General features: G+C 42.6%; 1 protein-coding gene across 2 annotated transcripts in view; it reads left to right on the top strand.

Annotated features, from left to right (window-relative positions):
• The first annotated feature begins 229 nt into the window (after positions 1 to 229).
• The window catches only part of LOC122929733 (TRPM8 channel-associated factor homolog), a 49,072-nt gene continuing 28,323 nt past the window's right edge, over positions 230 to 20,978 (top strand). The window contains exons 1-4 of one of the 2 annotated variants that reach the window (XM_044283403.1): positions 230 to 846; positions 1,045 to 1,994; positions 3,021 to 3,115; positions 6,324 to 6,537. In XM_044283403.1, coding sequence (XP_044139338.1) covers positions 230 to 846; positions 1,045 to 1,994; positions 3,021 to 3,115; positions 6,324 to 6,537 — 1,876 coding nt within the window. Of the gene's footprint in view, positions 868 to 1,044; positions 1,995 to 3,020; positions 3,116 to 6,323; positions 6,538 to 20,978 lie in introns of both variants that reach the window. The other variant, XM_044283402.1, reaches the window with a different exon arrangement.

The raw sequence follows: 20,978 nt of genomic DNA, 5'->3' as shown, positions 1-20,978 counted from the left end.
AAGACAGTTTTGTAATGCATGGGGGTACACCTTCAGGAATTTCCAAACTTATCAAGTTGCTGCCCCTGCCAATCACTCATTGGCAATAATGTAACTACAATATAAAAGTAAGTATACTGTCATGGTGAGTACTTCTGCACTCCCATACATTTTTATGCTGTTTTGTCAAATTTGTTTTACAGTATTTGTTTTTATGCTTATTTATTTTCTTTGCAGTTATCAGCAAATCATGTTGACTAATGAAGATTACCCCTCACTTACCCAAGGCATCTACAACCTGAATTTTACAGGAGACAGTATTCCTTGTAGGCTTCTTCTTATTGGTGACACAGCATTCCCAGTGCTGGAAACTCCTGCAAACGATGTTCTCATTGCTGCATCCAGATACGGCAAGGGCCGCTTGGTTGTCATGAGTCATGAATCATATCTAAATGAGCCACAATTTATGGATTTTTTGCAGAATGCAATATCCTGGTTAAAACCATCATCAGAAGCAGTAATTGGCATTGAAAACAGCCTAGGTCTCCTGGCACACACTCTGTCAATCTTTGGACATGAGATTGACATGATCTCTGGCTTTAAGAAAGATTTGGGAGTGCTTTGCATGACTGGATATAATGACAGCCAGGCATCAGATATTGTGTCATTTTTGAGGGAAGGTGGTGGCCTCCTTATTGGAGCCCAAGCATGGCATTGGTCTGAATGCCACCCAGAATTAAACGTTTTCTTTGATTTTCCTGGAAACAAAATAACATCTGTAGCTGGTGTCTATTTCACTAATAAGACTGGAGAAAAGGACTATTGCCCTGTGAGTGAGAAACCACCACCATTTCCATCTTTTGATAAGCAAGTAGACATTTGCACCATGTAAGTACTAATGAGGTTTTCATCTTCTAGTTCTGTGTACATAATGCACTTTTTGTAATATTCATTGCCGTTATTGTCTTGCTATTACATGTTAACATGGTTTAGTGATCACTTCATCAAAAAACAATTTTTCTTACTGTGTGATTAGTATAATATTTAAGTCTGATCTTTTTGCAGTTTGGATTTATCCACAGAGCTAAAACAGTTCTTCAATGGAGTATCCAGTCTGGATATTACTGGGAGTTCAACTGGTTCTGAACTCCTGCTACATGGACTGTTGACGTTTCCACTTGGACTGACAAGCAGCCACCAGTGTTTTTTTGCTGCTGCATACTATGGCAGAGGACGTGTTGTAGTGGGGTCACATGAAGGCTTCCTCACAAAAAAAGAGCTGAAATCTTTCATCCTAAATGCCATTTCATGGCTGAATGCGGGAAGAAATGGGAGGATCGGTGTTAACAAAGAAGTGCAAAGCCTGATATCCATACTGCAGGCTGAAGGTATCTCTTGTGCAATATCCAACGTGAGTTCTGAATTCAGCATTTATTGTTGCAATTCTTATAGTGATGCTGAAGTAGACAAAATCCATCAGTTTGTTGCAGAAGGAGGAAGTCTTCTCATTGCTGGCCATGCCTGGTACTGGTCTTACTCTCATTCAGACGTTCTTTCTCAGTATCCAGGAAACAAAATCCTTAATAAATTTGGGATAAGCATTCTGGAAAGAACCATAGAAACTGGCAATTATAAAGTTCCAGAGTCAGCTAATGCATATCATTTTCCCAGATCAATCTGTCAGCTTCTGAAAGACCTGAAAAATGGAGTGGAGATAAAAACCCCTCTAAGCTCCTGGCTATCAAAGCTCAAACAAGATGTCTCAAGTTTTCTGAAGTTGCCTGCCACACCTCTTAGGATGTCCCTATGGCAAGAACTTTCACAACTGATACTTGGATGTAATTTACCAGAAGTTAGTAAAGAGCATCCAGTGAAAAACTGCTCCAAAGAGGCTTTCCTTTTGTGTTTGGCTCAAGATGTTAACTGCTTAAATGACTCTGTGCAAGAGGACACAGGAGAGCTTGATGTTCAAGGAGAACCCACAATAATGGCAAATATTGATGGCACAAATCCTGGTAAAGTATAATTGAAAATATGTACATTTGAATTGTTAAAAATTTTGCGTGCATGTCAAAAGGAAATCGAGTAAATTTGATAAAGTTTTCTGTGAATTGAGCTTTGCGTCATATTATGATACATAATAATGTCATAATTTGTCTTCGGTAAACTTTGAAAGTGGTACTGAAGTGTTTTTTCACCAGTAGGCAAATGTTAGGAAATAATCTGTGTCAATGAGACTTGGTCCAGGTATGAACTCAAGATTTTAAAAACGGTATTTCCAGTGTATTGTTGCTCGCAACAGAGACAACAACATCCTCTTTTACCCTTTACCTTCAATTATACTAATTTTGACAGTATTTTACATATACTACCTTATAAAACTTCAAGTTTTCTTCATTTGACACAACCTTCCATTTATATGATAAAATGCTGCCATTTGTAGCTTCCATTAGGTGGAGCTCATTGTATATCTGTAAACATGTTCACAGCTTCCATTGACAGACAGAATCTTTATAATTTAACATTTTTGCCTGAACTGATTAGAAGGAGGTTTCTGTTCTACTAGGAATCCCATCTAGGTGTGCCCTTGCGGCCAGCCCTTTGTTCTGCATCCTGGAACCTGTCAGTACATATTATGCCCCTATACCTCCACCGCTGCCTATTTTATAAGCTTATCCTTAGCCAAAACATTTTGGAGTCTTCTTGCTTTCACTCTTATAAAACAGTTATGCCTCCAGCCTTATTTATACCAAGTGGTAAATTGGGACACATTGTGAACATGGTTTTTTGCATGTGGCTGGAAAGACTGACTCTTCTCCTTGTGTTTTTTCAACCAAAGACCAGCAGGTATAATTTTAGTTTATGAATCTATTGGTTACTGGCTTTACTTCACCTAATGATGGAGAATACAAGTCATGCACATATTATACTTTTGGTTTTGTGAAGTCAGATACAGGTACTACAGATAACAATTAGTCCTAAAACCAATGTGATACCAGTGCACAATATACACAATATTAACACTTATGATATGCTTTCAGGTGGTGATGTATGGAGAAGTACGGGACTCTACTTGCCCCCTAACAAAAAAGCAATACTTTTATTTCCAAAACAAGCTGTTGGGAAAGGTCTCCAGGTAACTCTTTAACATGTCTGCAACACCCTGAGGCAATAAATTAAGAGATAATGAATATAATTACATGTATTATAATGAAAATGACATGATAGTCACATGTAACCTGTCCAGCAGACTGCCCAGCTATTGCCGGACTAGATACCCCAGAGTTAGCAAACTTGCCCTTCAACAACCCTATAACTACAGGGGCCCTGCCTACAGTGTAATAGTTACCCCAATAGGCGCATTCCTGCAAGTGGTATGGAATCCTGTCTGACGTTCAACCGGTAACTACTAGCAGGTGAGGAGGACAGATCAAGTAGATGTACATGTCAAGGTCAAAACAGAACAGTCAAAGCCAAAACAGTATCCAATATCAATGACAGAAAAAAGCAAAGAGAGAACCAAGAAAGACACAGGTACAGAGACGCAAAAGCAGGAGAAAGATCTATAATCAGTCCTAGGTCAAACATAGTAGCAATCAAGGAGAAACAAAGAGTAATTGGGTAAACAGGCCGGATCAAAAACAAGAACACTCACAAAATACACATAGTAATCTAACACATACAGGAACTAGGTAGAAAGAAATCAATGCAGGATTTAAAGAGGACCTTTCACCTGGAAAAACATCGTGAACTAAGTATCATGACATATACAGCGGCGCCCAGGGATCTCACTGCACTTACTATTATCCCTGGGCGCCGCTCTGTTTTCCAGTTATGTCCTCCGGTATCTTCGCTCACTTGGTTATAGTAGGCGGAGACTTAGGGGACTTGGTTATAGTAGGCGGAGTCTGCCCTTGTTCTGCTGGGCGTCTCCTCCTCTGAGGCTGTAGCGCTGGCCAATCGCAGCGCAGAGCTCACAGCCTGGGAGAAAAAAACCTCCCAGGCTGTGATCTCTGCACTGCGATTGGCCAGCGCTACAGCCTAGGAGGAGGAGACGCCCAGCAGAACAAGGGCAGACTCCTCCTACTATAACCAAGTCCCTGAACATACCGGAGGACATAACAGGAGAGCGGAGCGGCGCCCAGGGATATTGGTAAGTGCAGTGAGATCCCTGTGCGCCGCTGTAAATGTCATGATACTTAGTTCACAATGTTTTTCCAGGTGAAAGGTCCTCTTTAAGTAGAGCCAAGTCCACATCTGCCTTTTAGCTTGAGAAGAGGTGAGCTAATGCTATGGCCTCTGCTTCCTCTTTACCTGGTTTCTAGAGCAGACATTGCTAGGTACAGTAGATACATTTTGCTCCTTCCCAGAAAAATCTTTAAATAACCTTAAAGGGGTTTTCTGAGATATTTGTACTGGTGATCTATCCTCTGGATAGGTCATCAGTATCTGGTAGGTGTCTGACACCCGGGACCTCAGCCGATCACTGTTTGCAGTACCTCTGCTGCCTTCTTTTTGCTCTCCAAGCACAGCGCTGTCCATTTTTACATTGGCTGTGCTTGGTATTGCAGCTCAACCCAATGGGCTAACCTCCGGTACTCCAGCTGTGGTACAACTACGAAGATGTACACTTGGCTTGGCTGCTCTCAGAACTCCTTAGAAATGAATTGAACATGCTGGAGGTTGTAGTCTCACCACAGCTGGAGTGCCAGAGGTTAGCCATCACTGGCCTAGGCCATGTGATTGATTAACGTGAAATCCCATGGCCTAGGGAAAGCTACGAGAAGGCTGCATTGCTACTGCGAGTGCCTTCTCAAACAGCTGATTGGGGTGGTGCCCTGGGTGTTGGACCCCCATCGATCAGATACTGATGACCTATCGAGAGGAAAAGTCATCAGTAAAAATATGTCTGAATACCCTTTTAAGCCTTATATATGAGAATTACATAGTTTTAAGTGAGTTTTCCTATAATAGAAATCACTCAATTACTTAAGATATTTGTAAAATAAATGGGCGGCTCACCTCCAGACTAAATGAAGTCAGGTGCTCACGTACATAGGTTTACCCCAATAACCAGAGTGTGTCAAATAAAAGTATTAAGACGTGCACTCAGACCATAGGGGCTGTATCAAATAGGTATAAATTTATTCATAAGTTTAAAAACAATAGCATAAAAATAAAAATAAATATAAAAAAAATATACACAGTATGTAGTCATATAACTTGCATATTATAGTATTGTGACCAGATGGTGATCAATGGATAATCCAAAATAATTGATATTGTATTTGAGAGCAGAATGACTTAGTTCTCCAAATATATAATCTCAATGTCAGTTTTTGCAGATTATCTTCACCACCCAAAAGTGGCTGTTCAGTTGTGTATACAGACCGCACACTGAGGCAGCGTAACTTCCCCCTGTTGAATTGGCAATTCAACAATACGAGAATCTGTGGATTTACACTATTTAAAAGAAACAGCGTGCTGGAATATCTAGAGAGGTGACGTATTCAACCACGTGGAACGCCACGTGAGATGCCACTGAACACGTGACCCATACCCAGAAGTTCTCCGACCAAGACGCAACACACTAATCCAGCGTGTGTCTACACCAGTCGATTGGCACCTTTACGGCAGGAAAAAGTTACGCTGCCTAGGCGTGCGGTCTGTATGCACAACCGAACAGCCATGTTTGGGTGGTGAAGATACGGTAAAAAGACTGCTTACTTATATATTTGCCTGCTATTTCTCCCCTCCAGATGCCATAGACAAGGTTATTTTATGGAACAAGTAAAGGGGTCACATTTACATCTGCAAAAACTTTGACATCAAGATGATATACAGTATTTGGAGGACTAAGTCACTCTGCTCTCAAATACAATATCAATTATTTTTGATTATCCATTGATCACCATCTGGTCACAATACTACGATATGCAAGTTATATGACTACATACTGTGTATATTTGTATGATATTTATTTTTATTTTTAAGCTATTGTTTTTATACTTTTTATCAATAAATTTATACATATTTGAGACAGCCCCCTATGGTCTGAGTGCCTGTGTTAATACTTTTACTTGACATACTTATGATATTTACTTGTCATGTTAAATTTTCTGGGTGCATTCTGTATGGCTCTGTATATATGTAAATTTATATATATGTCATATGTATTTGTATGTCTATACATAGGATTTTTCTCATACTCACACTGAATCCATAAGAAGAAATATTGCAATATGGAGATATTCTGTCCCATCTTAATTCTACAGATCTACATGCTTTGTGCATGTGGCATTCCTAGGTATATAAGGCCTTACAATCTTGCTTGTCTATTACAGGTACAAGTTGGCTGTCAATCCGATGACCTGAGTGCAGCAGCAGAGTTGTGTCGTGCTCCAATGGTTGTACATAGAAAGAATGTTATTGGGAGGAAGGTTGTGATATCCTGTGTCTGGGGAGGACTTATTTATGTTATTGTAAAGGGGAAGAGTCAGCTAGGGATTGTTACAATGATGGCCTATGGAGTAGAGCCAGCTCCAACATTTATAAAAGGTGAGTATAGACATTTCTCCTTAATCAATGTATCTACCTGAAATAAATGTACTCTTCCTCTTTACAGATGAAAAGGCAATAATGAACAATAGACCAGAAAAACAGATGTAGAACACTTGTACAGGCTCTGTTGGGTCCTTATGTTCAGGTTGCACCTAAGATGGTTGACGGTTATTGCCCAAACCTTTTATCCCACTATAGTTTTAATGGAATGCTGCTCACTACCAAAGCATGCAGCTTGCCCACCTTCAGCTGCAATCCTGTAGCTTGCATGGCAGCAACACTTGCAGTTTTAGCAGAGTGTGGCACTTTTTTTTTATACTTTCCCACTTTTATTTACTTAACAGCACAGAGTTCAACTTGCAAGTTAACTCCTCTATCTATACTCTTTCTAGATAGAGGATTCTACAGATGCTAATACTTTTCTGCAGCCACAAGCCTTGCTTCCAACTCTTACAGCACATGCACATGCTTGTCTATTATTGTCTTTGACCAGGCACACATTGTGCCTGCATGAGGTATCCAGAAGAGCAATATCTACTAAGTCCAAAGCTAAAGTCCTCTACATCAACATTGTAAAGTTCAAAGTCTGTGTCAGACTATGTCAAGTAGTGATGTCATCTCAGCAGATGTTTTCCCCCTCAGATGCTCCAAATCAAGGTTGCAGGACTCACTTTAACATCACATCTATGCAGCCACTTCATTCAAAGCAGGTTCCTTTGGTTTTTGTCGCTTGTCAGGCCCTTTGTCTGGGAACCTCTCTATGCCTCCGGCTTAGTTCACTGCTTGGAAGGTGGCTTGAAGCCACACTTTATTTACAGTCTATGGTCCTGCAGAGTGAATGCACAGGAACCAGAATCGATAGAGATCTTATTTCCTTTTAGACCTACACATATATGTACAGATTGCATCAATAAGGGCTTACCAACAGTCTTTCACATGAGCTTAAACATATGAGGTTCACTTCCCTTAAAGGCTATGGACATTGCACATTTTTGGCTAAAAATAATTTTTTTAATTGGTCTTTATTACAAATGTGCATCTATTTGTGAGCTACATGGGTTAAAAATAAGTCTGTTTTTCAAAGTATCACTTCTCAGTCCCTGTCAGCTGATGGCTCATGTGAAGCCTTATCTTTAATCTCTGGACCTCATAAACACTCATTTAATCCATATTCTTAGAAGATTGATAAGAGTTTAGCTCTTAGGCCTCTTTCACACGGGCGTCATTTTTTTGGCCCGGCTAAGAGCCGGGTGCGTTGCGGGAAAATGCGCGATTTTTTCTGCGCAAGTGCAAAACATTGTCATGCGTTGCACTCGCGTGAGAAAAATCGCGCATGTTTGGTACCCAAACCCGAACTTCTTCATAGAAGTTCGGGCTTGGGATTGATGTTCTGAAGATTGTATTATTTTCCCTTATAACATGGTTATAAGGGAAAATAATAGCATTCTGAATACAGAATGCATAGTACACCAGCGCTAGAGGGGTTAAAATAAAATAAAAAATAATTTAACTCACCTTAGTCCACTTGTTCGCGAAGCCGGCATCTCCTTGTGTCTCCGCTGCTGATGAACAGGACCTGGGATGAGCTGCTCCATTAAATACCGGTTAAGGACCTTCGATGACGTCACTCCGGTCATCACATGGTACGTCACATGATCTTTTACCATGGTGATTCACCATGGTAAAAGATCATGTGATGACCGGAGTGACGTCATCGAAGGTCCTTAAGCTCTATTTAATGGAGCAGCTCATCCCAGGTCCTGTTCATCAGCAGCGGAGACACAAGGAGATGCCGGCTTCGCGAACAAGTGGACTAAGGTGAGTTAAATTATTTTTTATTTTATTTTAACCCCTCTAGCGCTGGTTTACTATGCATTCTGTATTCAGAATGCTATTATTTTCCCTTATAACCATGTTATAAGGGAAAATAATAATGATCGGGTCTCCATCCCGATGGTCTCCTAGCAACCATGCGTGCAAATCGCATGGCATCCGTACTTGCTTGCGGATGCCATCCGATTTTCACACACCCCATTCACTTCTATGGGGCCTGCGTCACGTCAAAATCGGACATTATAGAGCATGCTGCGATTTGCACTGAACGTACAAGTGATGCGTTAAAAACAACGCTCATGTGCACAGCCCCATAGAAATGAATGGGTCAGGATTCAGTGCGGGTGCCATACGTTCGCCGCACGGATCGCACCCGCACGGAAAAGTCGCCCGTGTGAAAGGGGCCTTACTGTTTCTCAAAAACGAAAATTTTTAATAAAGACCAATTAAAAAAAAGATTTTTAGCCCAAAATGAGTAAAATCCAGTTATTAAAAATGCCTCAAAGGTGTCCATAACCTTTAAATACTTTTCAATAGGGGGGCATGGCCTGGTCGGGCATGTGAACGGACGTGCTTGAGAGGAGCTCCTGACCTGCCGTCTTTTATCCTATGGAATCCTCCATCTGCAGTAAGCGCTGCTACTCCGGACACTGTTGAGAGACACCGGGGAGTGTGCGGAACCTGCAAGTACAATTATGATCCGCACTGGCAAGAAGGAGATGGAGCTGAGAGACGCCGGGAGCTCCACGCCGGTCAAACAAGATGTCGCCACATCGGAGGTACAGGCCGTGGATGTGGCGGCCTGCTTGGGTAAATATGCCCGTACAGCCTCTGCATTTCCTCCCTCTGATGTGCCTGTTCCACCCTCTGCTATATCCGGGTAGACATCCTCGTGCCCCACAACCTCGGCATTCTCGGCAATGGGGCCTACGCATGAGGGCTCACAGTTAGGGGAAATGGCTGAAGCTGCGGCCTCTGTCCCCTTAGCTCCACCTATTGGACCTGCATCTACATGTACCCAGCATGAACAGCCTGTTAATGGCACTGGCGAGCCCACATCTAAAGATATCTTTAATGCGGTACAGCAATGCAATAGCTCGCTTGCTCTTCTCAATACTAACATGGGCAGCCTGCACGAAAATATGTCCTTTCTTCATCAAGACCTTAAAAAAGTCACTGACAGGATGGCTGAGGTTGAAGTTAGAGTGGGCACCCTGAAGGACCAATTGCCTCTTGGTAAAAGAAATCTGGGCAGGATTATTCACAATGTAACCCTGTTGATGTCAAAAACGGATGACTTAGAGAACCGTTCAAGGAGGAACAACCTCCGTTTGGTGGGGGTCCCTGAGAAGGCAGAAGGTTCTGATCCAGTGTCTTTTTTTGAAGACTGGCTTACATTTAAGTTTGGCAAGGACTTGCTATCCAGGATGTTTGCTATTGAAAGGGCGCATAGAGTGCTATTTCGCGCTCCACCACCAGGGGCCCCACCTCGCCCAGTTTTAATGAAGTTGCTACACTTCAGGGACAGGGATGCTATTCTTAAGAAAGCAAAAGATCATCCTGAGCTACTGATTAATGGAAATAAAATAGCAGTTTATCTGGATTTCTCCACTGAGGTCCAACGGAATAGAGTTAAGTTCCTGGATGTGAAGCGTCTCCTCTGAAATCTACAAATTCCGTACTTTATGCTGTATCCTGCCAAGCTGCGAGTAGTGGCACATGGAGAAGTCTGCTTCTTTGATACTCCTCTAGAGGCGGCGCAGTGGATTGATGCCAATGAACCATCGCTCAAGAACTCGGCAACTGTGGGATGAGTGTCCTGCCTATCCCAGTGTTGGGACACGTGAGATATGATGAAAATATTACGGACACATCTGATATGTTATGCATAATAATGCTTTACGTATAGGATGTACCTCTTTTCTGTCTAATGTTCTTATGACCTTTTGTTTACTCTACATGTGTTCTATATGTCGGGTCCCGAGGCCCTTGTGTTATCCTGGTGACTAGTTGCGGATGTCACCTAAAAATGCTTGGGTATGTCTTTGTAATTTGTTCATGCATATTACACTGCAGATTTACTTGTCTATAGGCGGGTCAGCAAAAGTAACCCGATTTATGTCTATACTCTTTCACAGGTTTTCCTGTGGCAGTTACTCAGCCATATATATGGCCGACTGTAGGGAAATTTTTTCGCCCTGTTTGTTTGTTTTCTCAGGGTAGGGATTATATCCTTGCCGGAAGCTGTTATGTTTTTGGGCTAGTTTTTGGGGCTGGGAATGGTTGGGATGAGCGATGGATTGGATTCCGGAACCTTCTGTGGTATGAAAGGAGTATGGAGGTAACATGTATGACGAGAGCGGTGTGCTTGGCTATTAACTGTACTGTGAGTCCTGATGTCAAATAGTGATGAGCGGCAGGGATCATATTCGAGTTCGCGATATTCGACGAATATTTTGTAGAATATTCATAGAATATTTGCAAATTCGAATATTCGTTATATTCAACGATTTTTTTACTAAAAAAAACAGCAAGGTAATAATTGTGTAATATGCGAATTTTCGGGAATGCGAATTTTAGCAATGCAAATTTTTATTGCAAATTTTTCAATTTACAACTATTAGACTATAGCACTATATTAGCTAAATTGCTCTATATTCGTTTTTTTCGAATATTCGCTATATTGCTATAACTTTGTTTTTTTGAATATTCGCAATATTCTAAAACAAGAATATATAGCAATATAGCGAATATTCGAAAAAATAAATATAGAGCAATTTAGCTAATATAGTGCTATAATCTTTTTTTTATCGATGTAATTTTTTTTCTCATCTGAAGTTCAGATTGGAAAAAATTACAACTATTAGACAAAGAAGATTATAGCACTATATTAGCTAAATTGCTCTATATTCATTTTTTTTCGAATATCCGCTATATTGCTATATATTTTTGTTTTAGAATATTAAGAATATTTGAAAAAACAAAGTTATAGCAATATAGCGAATATTAGAAAAAAAATATAATATAGAGCAATTTAGCTAATATAGTGCTATAATCTTCTTTGTCTAATAGTTGTAAGTTGAAAAACTAGCATTATGAAAATTCGCAAACAACACTACTCCTAAAGTCAAATATACTGCAGCCTTCTCATTGGCCCACAAGCTAGAAACAGGGAGGGATCATGTGTACTGATTTAAAAAATATATATATATATTCGAAATTACGAATATATATCACTATATTCAAAATATTCGCAAATTTTTCAAAGTACCTATATTCGCGATAAATTTGAAATTCGAATATTCGTGATCAACACTAAATTAGCAAATAGTCTTAAGATAATAGGCTGGAATGTTAGGGGACTAGGAGAATCGACTAAACGAACCGTGGTATTTGTGGTGCTGCAACACTTTCACCCTGCTATAATCTGTCTGTCAGAGACTCATTTATCTCCTAACACTACCTCATACACAGGCCGTGGATTGGTCATGCATATCGTTCCATGTTTTCTTCACACTCCAGGGGTGTAAGTGTTTTGGTACATAAATCACCGCCATTTGTGTGTCATTCGTTCCATATAGACGATAGGGGACGATACGTATGTCTTCACTGTACTTGTTATCATTGGTCCTTCATATTGGTAGCAGTGTACATTCCCCCTCCCTATAATAGTAAGGTAATAAAGGAAATTATAAGGTATGTTGAGGAACTACCCCACTGTCCTATACTGATAGTAGGAGACTTTAATACTTATCCCTCTGCAACATTAGATAGGGGTGGGATGTTGGGACCGAGCAGAGGCTCTAATTTCGCCAGTGTGCTGCGGGAACTGGACCTGCATGACATTTGGTGGGTGAGGAATCTAACTTTGTGTCAGTTCTCATGTTTCTCTAGCTCTCACCATTCGTTGTCTCGGATTGATTTAGCTATAGGATCGCCTGAGGTGTTGTCGCTAGTGGCTGAGATCAAATATTTACCTCGAAGTCTATCCGACCATTTCATGATTTATGTAGAACTGCAATTGAGCACCAGGCTTCCCCCCGGGTTGGTGCATGGAAACTTAATCCATTCTTTACGCAGATTGTGGGGTCGGCGTTTATGGGGGTGGTGTGGGATACTTGCAAAGCATATGCTAGAGGTCTTTACATACAGAAGATTAGTCAACATAAAACAAAAACACAGGACGCCAAGAAAAAGCTGCAAGCCTTAGTAGCGGAGGAAAGGTTTGTAAATTCACCTGATAGGGCAAGCGAGTAATCATAGCAGCACAAGTGGGATTGAAGCAACATCTCTTGCATTCAGCGGATAATCACAGGTTCTTTTTAAAACAAAAGTATTTTGAGGCGGGGGAAAGTTCTGGGAAACCACTAGCAAGGGTTATTAGAGCCCAGGAGGGCCCGTCCAAAATCTTGTCTATTCAGAGGACAGATGGTTCTCTTGCCACGACAGATAAGGATATTCTAGCAGTATTTCACGCCTATTATGAAACCCTATATAGGACTAAACTAGAAGTGGAGTCTACTAATATATCCGCTTATCTTGCAGAGATTGGGATTCCGTGATTATCGACGGAAAGTATGACAAGTCTAGATGGCCCTTTAACACTCACTGAGTTGGAAATGGTGCTAAAATCATTTCCCAATGAGAAAGCCCTAGGGATAGATGGACTACCGATAGTTTTTTTTTTTTTTTTTATATAGTGGCGTCCTGCTGTTCCATCTTATGTCGGTTTTTCCCTCCTCTATGAAAGAGGCTATTGTAGTGGTCCTGCCCAAACCCGGTAAGGATCCCAAATCCCCCGACTCGTACAGACCAATCTTGCTGTTGACCTCTGATATTAAGATATTGGCGAAAGTTTTAGTGAACCGTCTACAGTACGTCATCTCCACTATTATTCATAGCGATCAGGAGGGATTCATGCCTGACAAATCTACTTCTGTAAATCTTAGACGACTTTTTCCTAATATCCAGAGAAGCGTCGAATCGGTTGGAGGTCGAGCCATCCTTTCGTTGGACGCAGCTAAGGCCTTTGATAGTGCTGAATGGAGCTATCTTTGGGAGGTGTTGTGAGTCATGGGATTTGGAAAGACTTATTTCTTGGGTCCAGTTGTTGTACAATGGCCCCTCGGCTAGTATACGGGCCAATGGGGGAACGTCAGAGTCATTGGGCAGGGGAATCCGTCAGCGATGCCCGCTATCCCCCCTTCTGTTTGCATCGCAATTGAGCCTCTTGCATGTGTGTTGCGCTCATCTAATAGGATCATAGGATTTCCCTGCGGGACCTGGGAAGAGAGGGTATCCCTGTATGCGGATGATATGCTAATTTATGTGGGAAATATGGAACGGTCCTTAGGTTCTTTCATGTCACTCATACAGGAGTTTGGAGATAGGTCTGGTCTCCGTATTAACTGGGACAAGTTTACTCTCCTACCGGTAGATGAATCTGCTATGACTTTCCTTCCCAGTCAAGCCCATTACAGGATGCACAAAAAGTTAAAGGGATTCTATCACCAAGTTTTGGGCTATAGAGCTGCGGACATGCAGGCTAGATCGACACTAGCATGTCCGCAATATACCTGTCCTATAGGGCAGTGTGCTTTTATTTTCGTTAAAAAGGGATTTTAGAGATATGTAAATTAGTCTTGTAGGTGCCCAAGGGGCTATACGAACCCTCCTGGTGCCCAGCCACGCTCGCCTGTGAAGGAGCCCAGCACCGCTTATGTCCCCTGAATCTCCTCCTTTCATCACCGATAGATTGCTGTAATCTCGCTATGCGCGAGCTCAAGCATGCACAGTGCCGGCTGATGCCAGCACAGGGAAGGAACACTATACCGGCACTGTGCATGCGCGAGCTCGTGCATCGCAAGATTACGGCAATCTATCAGTGATGAAAGGAGGAGATTCGGAGGACATAGGCAGTGCTGGGCTCCTTCACAGGCTGGCGTGGCTGGGCACCAGGAAGGTTCGTACAGCCCCTTGGGCACCTAGAAGACTAAATTTACATTTCTCTAAAATCCTTTTTTAAAGAAAATAAAAGCACACAGCCCTATAGGACAGGTATATTGCGGACATGCTAGCGGCGATCTAGCCGTGCATGTCCGCAGCTCTATAGCCCAAAACTTAGTGACAGAATCCCTTTAAGTATTTGTGGATTTTGGTTAACGCAAACCCTAATAGTTATATTAAACTTAATATAGAACCGCTCTTAACTACAATGTCTGCTAAGGTTAAGGCTTGGTGCAAATTGCCGATGTCTGAAATTGGGAGGAGTAACCTTCTTAAAATGATTCTCATGCCCAAACTCATGTACATCCTACATAATTCCCCTATATGCATACCTCGCAGAATATTTATCAAAATTGATAGACTATTTAGCGACCTGATATGGCGCCATAAAAATGCTCGGATTAAACTAAACACTCTGCAGAGGGGGAAAGAAGCAGGAGGACTTTCAGTCCCGAACGCATGGCTCTACTATATCTCGTCCCAATTACAGCAGCTATGGGGTTGGGGGAGGACTCCTGGAGATACTGCTTCAGCCAGATTGGTGGCATACATTATAGGTTATGACTCCCCGGTTACTTTACTGGAAAATAGTGGACTTGCTGGCAAGATAAGAGGTCATCCCACACTTATCATGATACACAAGGTCTGACAGAAATGTCAGGCACTGCTGTCAGTACAAGGGTTTATGCAATTCTCCCCCATATGGAAAAATCCCCACCTGCCTGAACTGTTTCATTTCGATGGCTTCTCGCCTTGGGAGCGTAAAGGAGTGAGATATTTATGTCAGCTACAGAGAGCTGGCGTCTTCAAGTCCTTTAAACAGTTAAGAAGTGAATTCGGTCTCCCACATATGGCCTTTTATCAATTTCTGCAATTACGTCATGCTTGTCAGACGCAAGCGAAATCATTATTGCTAAAATGCACTACGATCCCATTGTTTCAGCAGCTTCTCACAAAAAATTCCTCGAGTGGTCTGATATCATTCATCTACAGGAACTTGTGTGTGAAATCACTGAAACAAGATGTCTTAGCAGTTAAATATAAATAGGAAAATGAGGTCGGGCCGATTTCAGAGGAGCAATGGAAATCGCTCCTAGCGCTTACTCCGCAATTATCGGTGTGTGAGGGACAACGTATGTCCCAGCAGTTTTTATTACACTGGGTGTATAGGACTCCAGAATTTTTATGCCTGATAGGTGTTCGGGCAGGTGGGGATTGTCCTAGATGCGGTATAAGTCCTGCATCCTTGTTGCACATGTTTTGGGAATGTGCGGAGCTCCGGAGCTTCTGGACCGCGGTTCTGGCCTCTATAAAAGATGCCTACAATATTACGGTTCCACCTGGGCCAAGAACATGTGTGGTTGGGATATTGGACATCAAAAATCGCCATCACCGCCTGGGAGTACAGCGCCTGCTATTTCAAGCTAGGAAACTGATAGCCAGATACTGGCTTAGACCCCAGTCTCCGTCCAGGGGAGAATTTCTAAATAGGATGTAAGACATACTGCGCCTAGAAAAAGGTGTATATACCAAGAGAAAGTGTGTGACGAAGTTTAATAAGATATGGGAAAATTGGGAGAACTACATTAGCCTCCCTTCCTAAATATACTGTGTTGAGGGAAGTAGCGAGGACCCTGTTTCTCTTTGCTTTTTTTCTCCTTTATTTCGGTTAGCTTTTGATTTTTTTTGCAAGGTGGCCTGTTAGACAGATGTGAGAAGTACACCATCTGCTGTTCTCTTGAAGTATAGATAATATAACCGGATGGGGGTGCCAGGCCCGTTCCATTGCTTGGGTGTGGGAAGGGGGGGAGGGGTTTAGTTGGGCAGGGTGGGAAATTTGGTTTGTACAATTGGCTAAGTGTTACAGTAATGCTTAATCTTATTTATGTCTATTACTATGATGGTTGCTATATATTATACTCATGTAATTAATAATGTGGCTGAACATATGATGCTTTGGTTAAACCTTTATTGGCTGTTACATGTATATTGTACAAACAACTTTTTTTATTTTTGCAATTTACAGAAAATTATTAATAAAAATTATCTGATAAAAAAACAACAACTTTTCAATAACACCTATACAATCTACTGTGACAATTTATGCCACACACCAGCCCAAAGGGGTAGGCTCAGGGATGGAGAGAGTATAGAAGAGTGGCGGCCGAGGCAATGAGGCTGGTTGTGCTACTCACGGAGGCTAACCTGGTGCCATTGCTCTACCGGGCTGCATGGGCAATGAATTGAGGGGTGCACCCTTTGTTCTCTCAGGGCATGACCTGAGCTTCGGGCTCCTGCCTGGTGGCAACTGGCATACCCTTGATGGTGGATAGTTGGCAGGGTGCAAGGCAAGAGAACAGGTGTAGGGGCTGGTGGGTGGTGGAGACAGAGACAAGACCCGCATGGTTAGCACAAATAAAGTCTCTCTTTAATAAATATATGATAAGGTTGCCACTGGCCGGCGTGTAGGGATGATGTGGGCAGTGGAGAAGATAGCAGTGGTATCTGAAGCAAGGAGGGTGTCCTCACAGTGGTTAAACCTTCTTCACCTCTTCCTTAGGCCACTCAGGAAGTGGGTGGCGGGTCGCATCCCTTCTTCTCCTTGGGGCACACCCTGGACTTTTGGGGGCCCAGTTGCAGGGTGCAGCCATAGATTCGATAGCCAGTTCATCTCATAAGTGTGATGCGAGCCAGGAGCAATAAACCCAGACCACAGGCAGTAAAGTCTATTGCTATAAATATATCTTTACCTTACTGTCTCAGTCTACCACAGCCTTTTTTAATGGTTCTCAGCCTTATGTAAATATTCAGTACTTTCTTCTCTCAGGGGATAATCTTTGCAAAGGTCTTCCATGCTCAGGAATGGTGTTTTCCCTGATAAATTCAGTCTTGGCCTACTTTTCAGAAGCACATACAAAACAGGCCTTGTCTCTCGATTGTTCGGTAGCAGACTGTCTACCAACTAACCAGGAAATCATGTGACCAGCTCACTACCCGGCAACTGTAACTAACGACTGCCATTTAAAACCATTTCCTATCTATACCAAGGCTTTTGGGATACATAGTTCACAAATCATCTTAGTAAACAGTTTAACAGCTTTTAAAGTGTAATGCGTGGTATTAACCCTTCAGCAGTGAGCCAGCGGGACGAAGTGCAAAATTTAATCAGTAAGTTTTCAAATATTTCACAAGGCAGTAATTGTTATGGATGAGTGAGTGTGGACCCACTGTATAGACCAACACGTTTGACTTAGAGCTAACCCTAAGGGCATTATCGTTTTTGACACTTAACCTCTGTACAGGGATCTTGACTTTACTGTGGGGAAGCAACAAGGCCACTACCCTGGGGGATAGTCCCTATGTGGTTTTCAGTTAACCAATGGGGTCAGGTACTCTGGTGCAAGTACCAGGCGTTCAGGATGCAGAAAACAAACCAAAACCACAGGCACTTAGACAGCTGTTTGGTAACTTGGGAGTCCTGGCTGTGCATTAACACAAATGCACAAGTTGAAGCTTGCAGGCAGAGTGGTGAGCAGAGTCATGCAGGGCTAACAGGTTGGGTGATGGGCAGGAAAATGGATAATACAGACAAACTAGGTAAATAGAACTTGACATTGAAAACTAGAGGTACTGGAACACATGGGTGGAGCAGGTAAACACTGAAGGACACACAGGAATACAGGTGGGGATAATGCAGAGATACTGCAAGCAGGACCCAAGATAATAGCTGAAGCATCAAGGGATCAAGCAAGTCATAGTCTGAACACAGTCCAAGGTCAGGGCAGACTGAGTACATGCATTTTGGGTAGGCTGCCTTATATGCCAAGGAAACCTGAACTGTTGGCTAGGGAAGGATTTGCCGATGTGCACACTTGCTTTTTAAGAGGCCTTTTAAGTCTCTCTAGGTGTACTGTGCAACCTCCCAAAATGCCAACAGCTGTGCAAACGCTCAAACTTTCTTGAGTTTCCAACTGCAGGGTGCAGTCTTTAAACGGGTGGCCAGAAGCAATTAATCCAGACCATACGCAGTAAAGTCCCAAACCATAAAACCTTAAAGGGGTTATCCCATCTTAGACAATGGGGGAATATCGCTAGAATAGGTGTGATAGGTGTGGGTCCCACCTCTGGACCCGTGCATGTGCTGCCACCCACGATTCATTTCTATAGAGCCGCCGAAAATAGCCGAGGGCTGGCTCGGCTATTTCCGTCGGCCCCATAGAAATGAATGGGAGCGGTGGCCGTGCATGCGCGGTGCACTCCCATTAACCTCATTAAGCCAACGGAGCATGGTGCAGGACGCTTGAACTCTGAGCTCCTCACCACACTACCCAGCTTACTAGCTAAAACAGTGATTTCACCTGCCAAATCATGGACAAACTCAGCAAGGAAAGAAGCAGAGACCCAGAGACCACCCCACGGGTCAAGAAATCCCAAGTGGATATGAATAAATACTTTCATAAGAAGTTATCTCTAACGGCCAAGCGCTGCAAAATGGCGTCTGCAGACTACAGTGATGCGGCTCATGAGGAAGAAGATTCAGATGGCGCGAGTTTGTGCACTCACTCTGAAGCACAAGGTGGGGAAGACCCGATGCCCATTACCAGATCCTTCCTGAAGCACATGCTAGCACAAGCCTTAACACCAGTAATGAAGGAGCTGGCTGATATAAAAGCAGAGGTAAAGCACATGGGGCACAGAGTGGAGGCTTTAGAAGAATCACAAGCTGCAATAGTTCAGAAAAGGGATGCAATCTCAAGTGCAAACACTTCCCTCACAGATTAACAATGCCAACCTGTATCTTGAAGATCAAGAGAATCGGGGAATGAGAAAAAATGTGAGGCTGAGAGGCATACCTGAATCTGTTCCAGCAGAAAAGCTGATGGAAGCGGTCCGACGCATATTCGCCATGTTGCTGGGCCCAGATCGCGCTGCCACTATAACGATTGAAAGAGCGCATAGAGCACTGAGGCCAAAACCTCCGGCAGGAGACCCTCCTCGGGAAACGATCTGTGCATTGTTAAACTACCTAGACACTGCAGAAGTCCTAAAAGCAGCGAGGGATAAGGAAGAAATCATGCTTGACAACAATAAGATCCTATTATTCCAAGAAAGAGCTGCAAGCACTCTGGCTAAGCGCAGAGTCCTCCGTCCGCTTACGTTGGAGCTGAGATCCAGTAAGCATCCCATTAGATGGCTGTTCCCCTTCGGCCTAAGCACCACCATAAACGGGAGACAGATCCTGGTAAGACACTCTGATGATCTACCCAAAATTTGGGAAGCGCTAGATATTGCGCCGATGGACATCACACCTTGGCTCCCGTGCGTGGACTTAAAAGAGCTTCCCCAGCTGACCATTCCCTCTCTGTGGAACCGGGTGACGAAGTTCAAGTCTCCAAAGGAGAGAGCGGATCCAGCAGACTGAGGTCCCTCACGTGAGACTCTTGTGAAAATTCTTTAGCATCTTGCTTTTTAGGTCCGATTGATGGGACTCAATAGCATAGTTATTGGTTACCAGTTGTATTTAACTTACTGTTTAGGCTTACATCAATTTCCTAAAATACTGTAGGATCTAGAAGTACGCCCAGTTTATTGTTAACAGTATCCTTCATATCTGAATATATAATTGGCTTGGTCACTGTTTCTAAGAATTGCATAGATACTAGCAGGCTCTGGTGCAGAACTTGAATGGGGGTGATTGGGCAATGAAACAACCTAGTCAATATGAAGATATCTTAGCCCCCCTGAGGAGATAACCCAGAGCCCTCAATCCTGTTCCTTATTATTCAGCTTTAGGCAGGTTACACTCAGCTGAAGCCGTGGTTGTGGTGCTCCGAATTTGACCTTGGCTCTCACCACTAAGTTACCACTCCCAACATACGTTTCTCTGTATGTCGCCTCATTCATATGCAGATTTATGTTTCAGGGGTGTTTCCACATCTATTTTTGGACACCTGTATATGGTTCACTTTTTTCTTTTAAGTCGGTTAGGATCTCGATACTAATGCTAGTTTTCAACTTCAAACAATTATCAAATGGCTAAGGTCACAGTAGTGACACTTAATGTGAACGGGATGAACATACCACAAAAATGCAGTCAGATATACCACATGCTTAGGAAGGAGAAAGCAGATATAGCTTTTCTTCAAGAAACCCACTTCAGACATCTCTATGTACCCAGCTTGTTGAACAAACATTTTACTAACTGGCACCATGCTACATACTCATCAGCAGCAAGGGGCGTTTCAATAGGGATTAGTAAAAACATCCCTTTAGCGGTGTTAGCAAAACTAGTTGATCCTGAAAGAAGATATGTGTTTATCAAGGGTAGAATCTTGAACTCTACTTAATTTGTATGCTCCTAACACTAAGCAGGTTGCATGGTTGACCCAGACATTAGATACCCGAAATCTTTCGCTGAGGGAACACTTATTATGGGCGGAGATTTAAATCTGGCCTTAGATTTCAAAAAGGACTCAACCTCCAAACATGCCTCCGTACCTCTAAAACAAATCCGCAGGCTCCAGATAGGATTAGCAGATTTGAGAATATCCGACGTTTGGAGAATTTTCCATCCAGGAGATAGAGACTATACTTACCTC

This window comes from Bufo gargarizans, chromosome 2 (assembly GCF_014858855.1).
Source record: "Bufo gargarizans isolate SCDJY-AF-19 chromosome 2, ASM1485885v1, whole genome shotgun sequence".
Taxonomy (NCBI): domain Eukaryota; kingdom Metazoa; phylum Chordata; class Amphibia; order Anura; family Bufonidae; genus Bufo; species Bufo gargarizans.
Note: the sequence above shows the minus strand (reverse complement) of the source record. Positions and strands in the feature narration are given on the sequence as shown.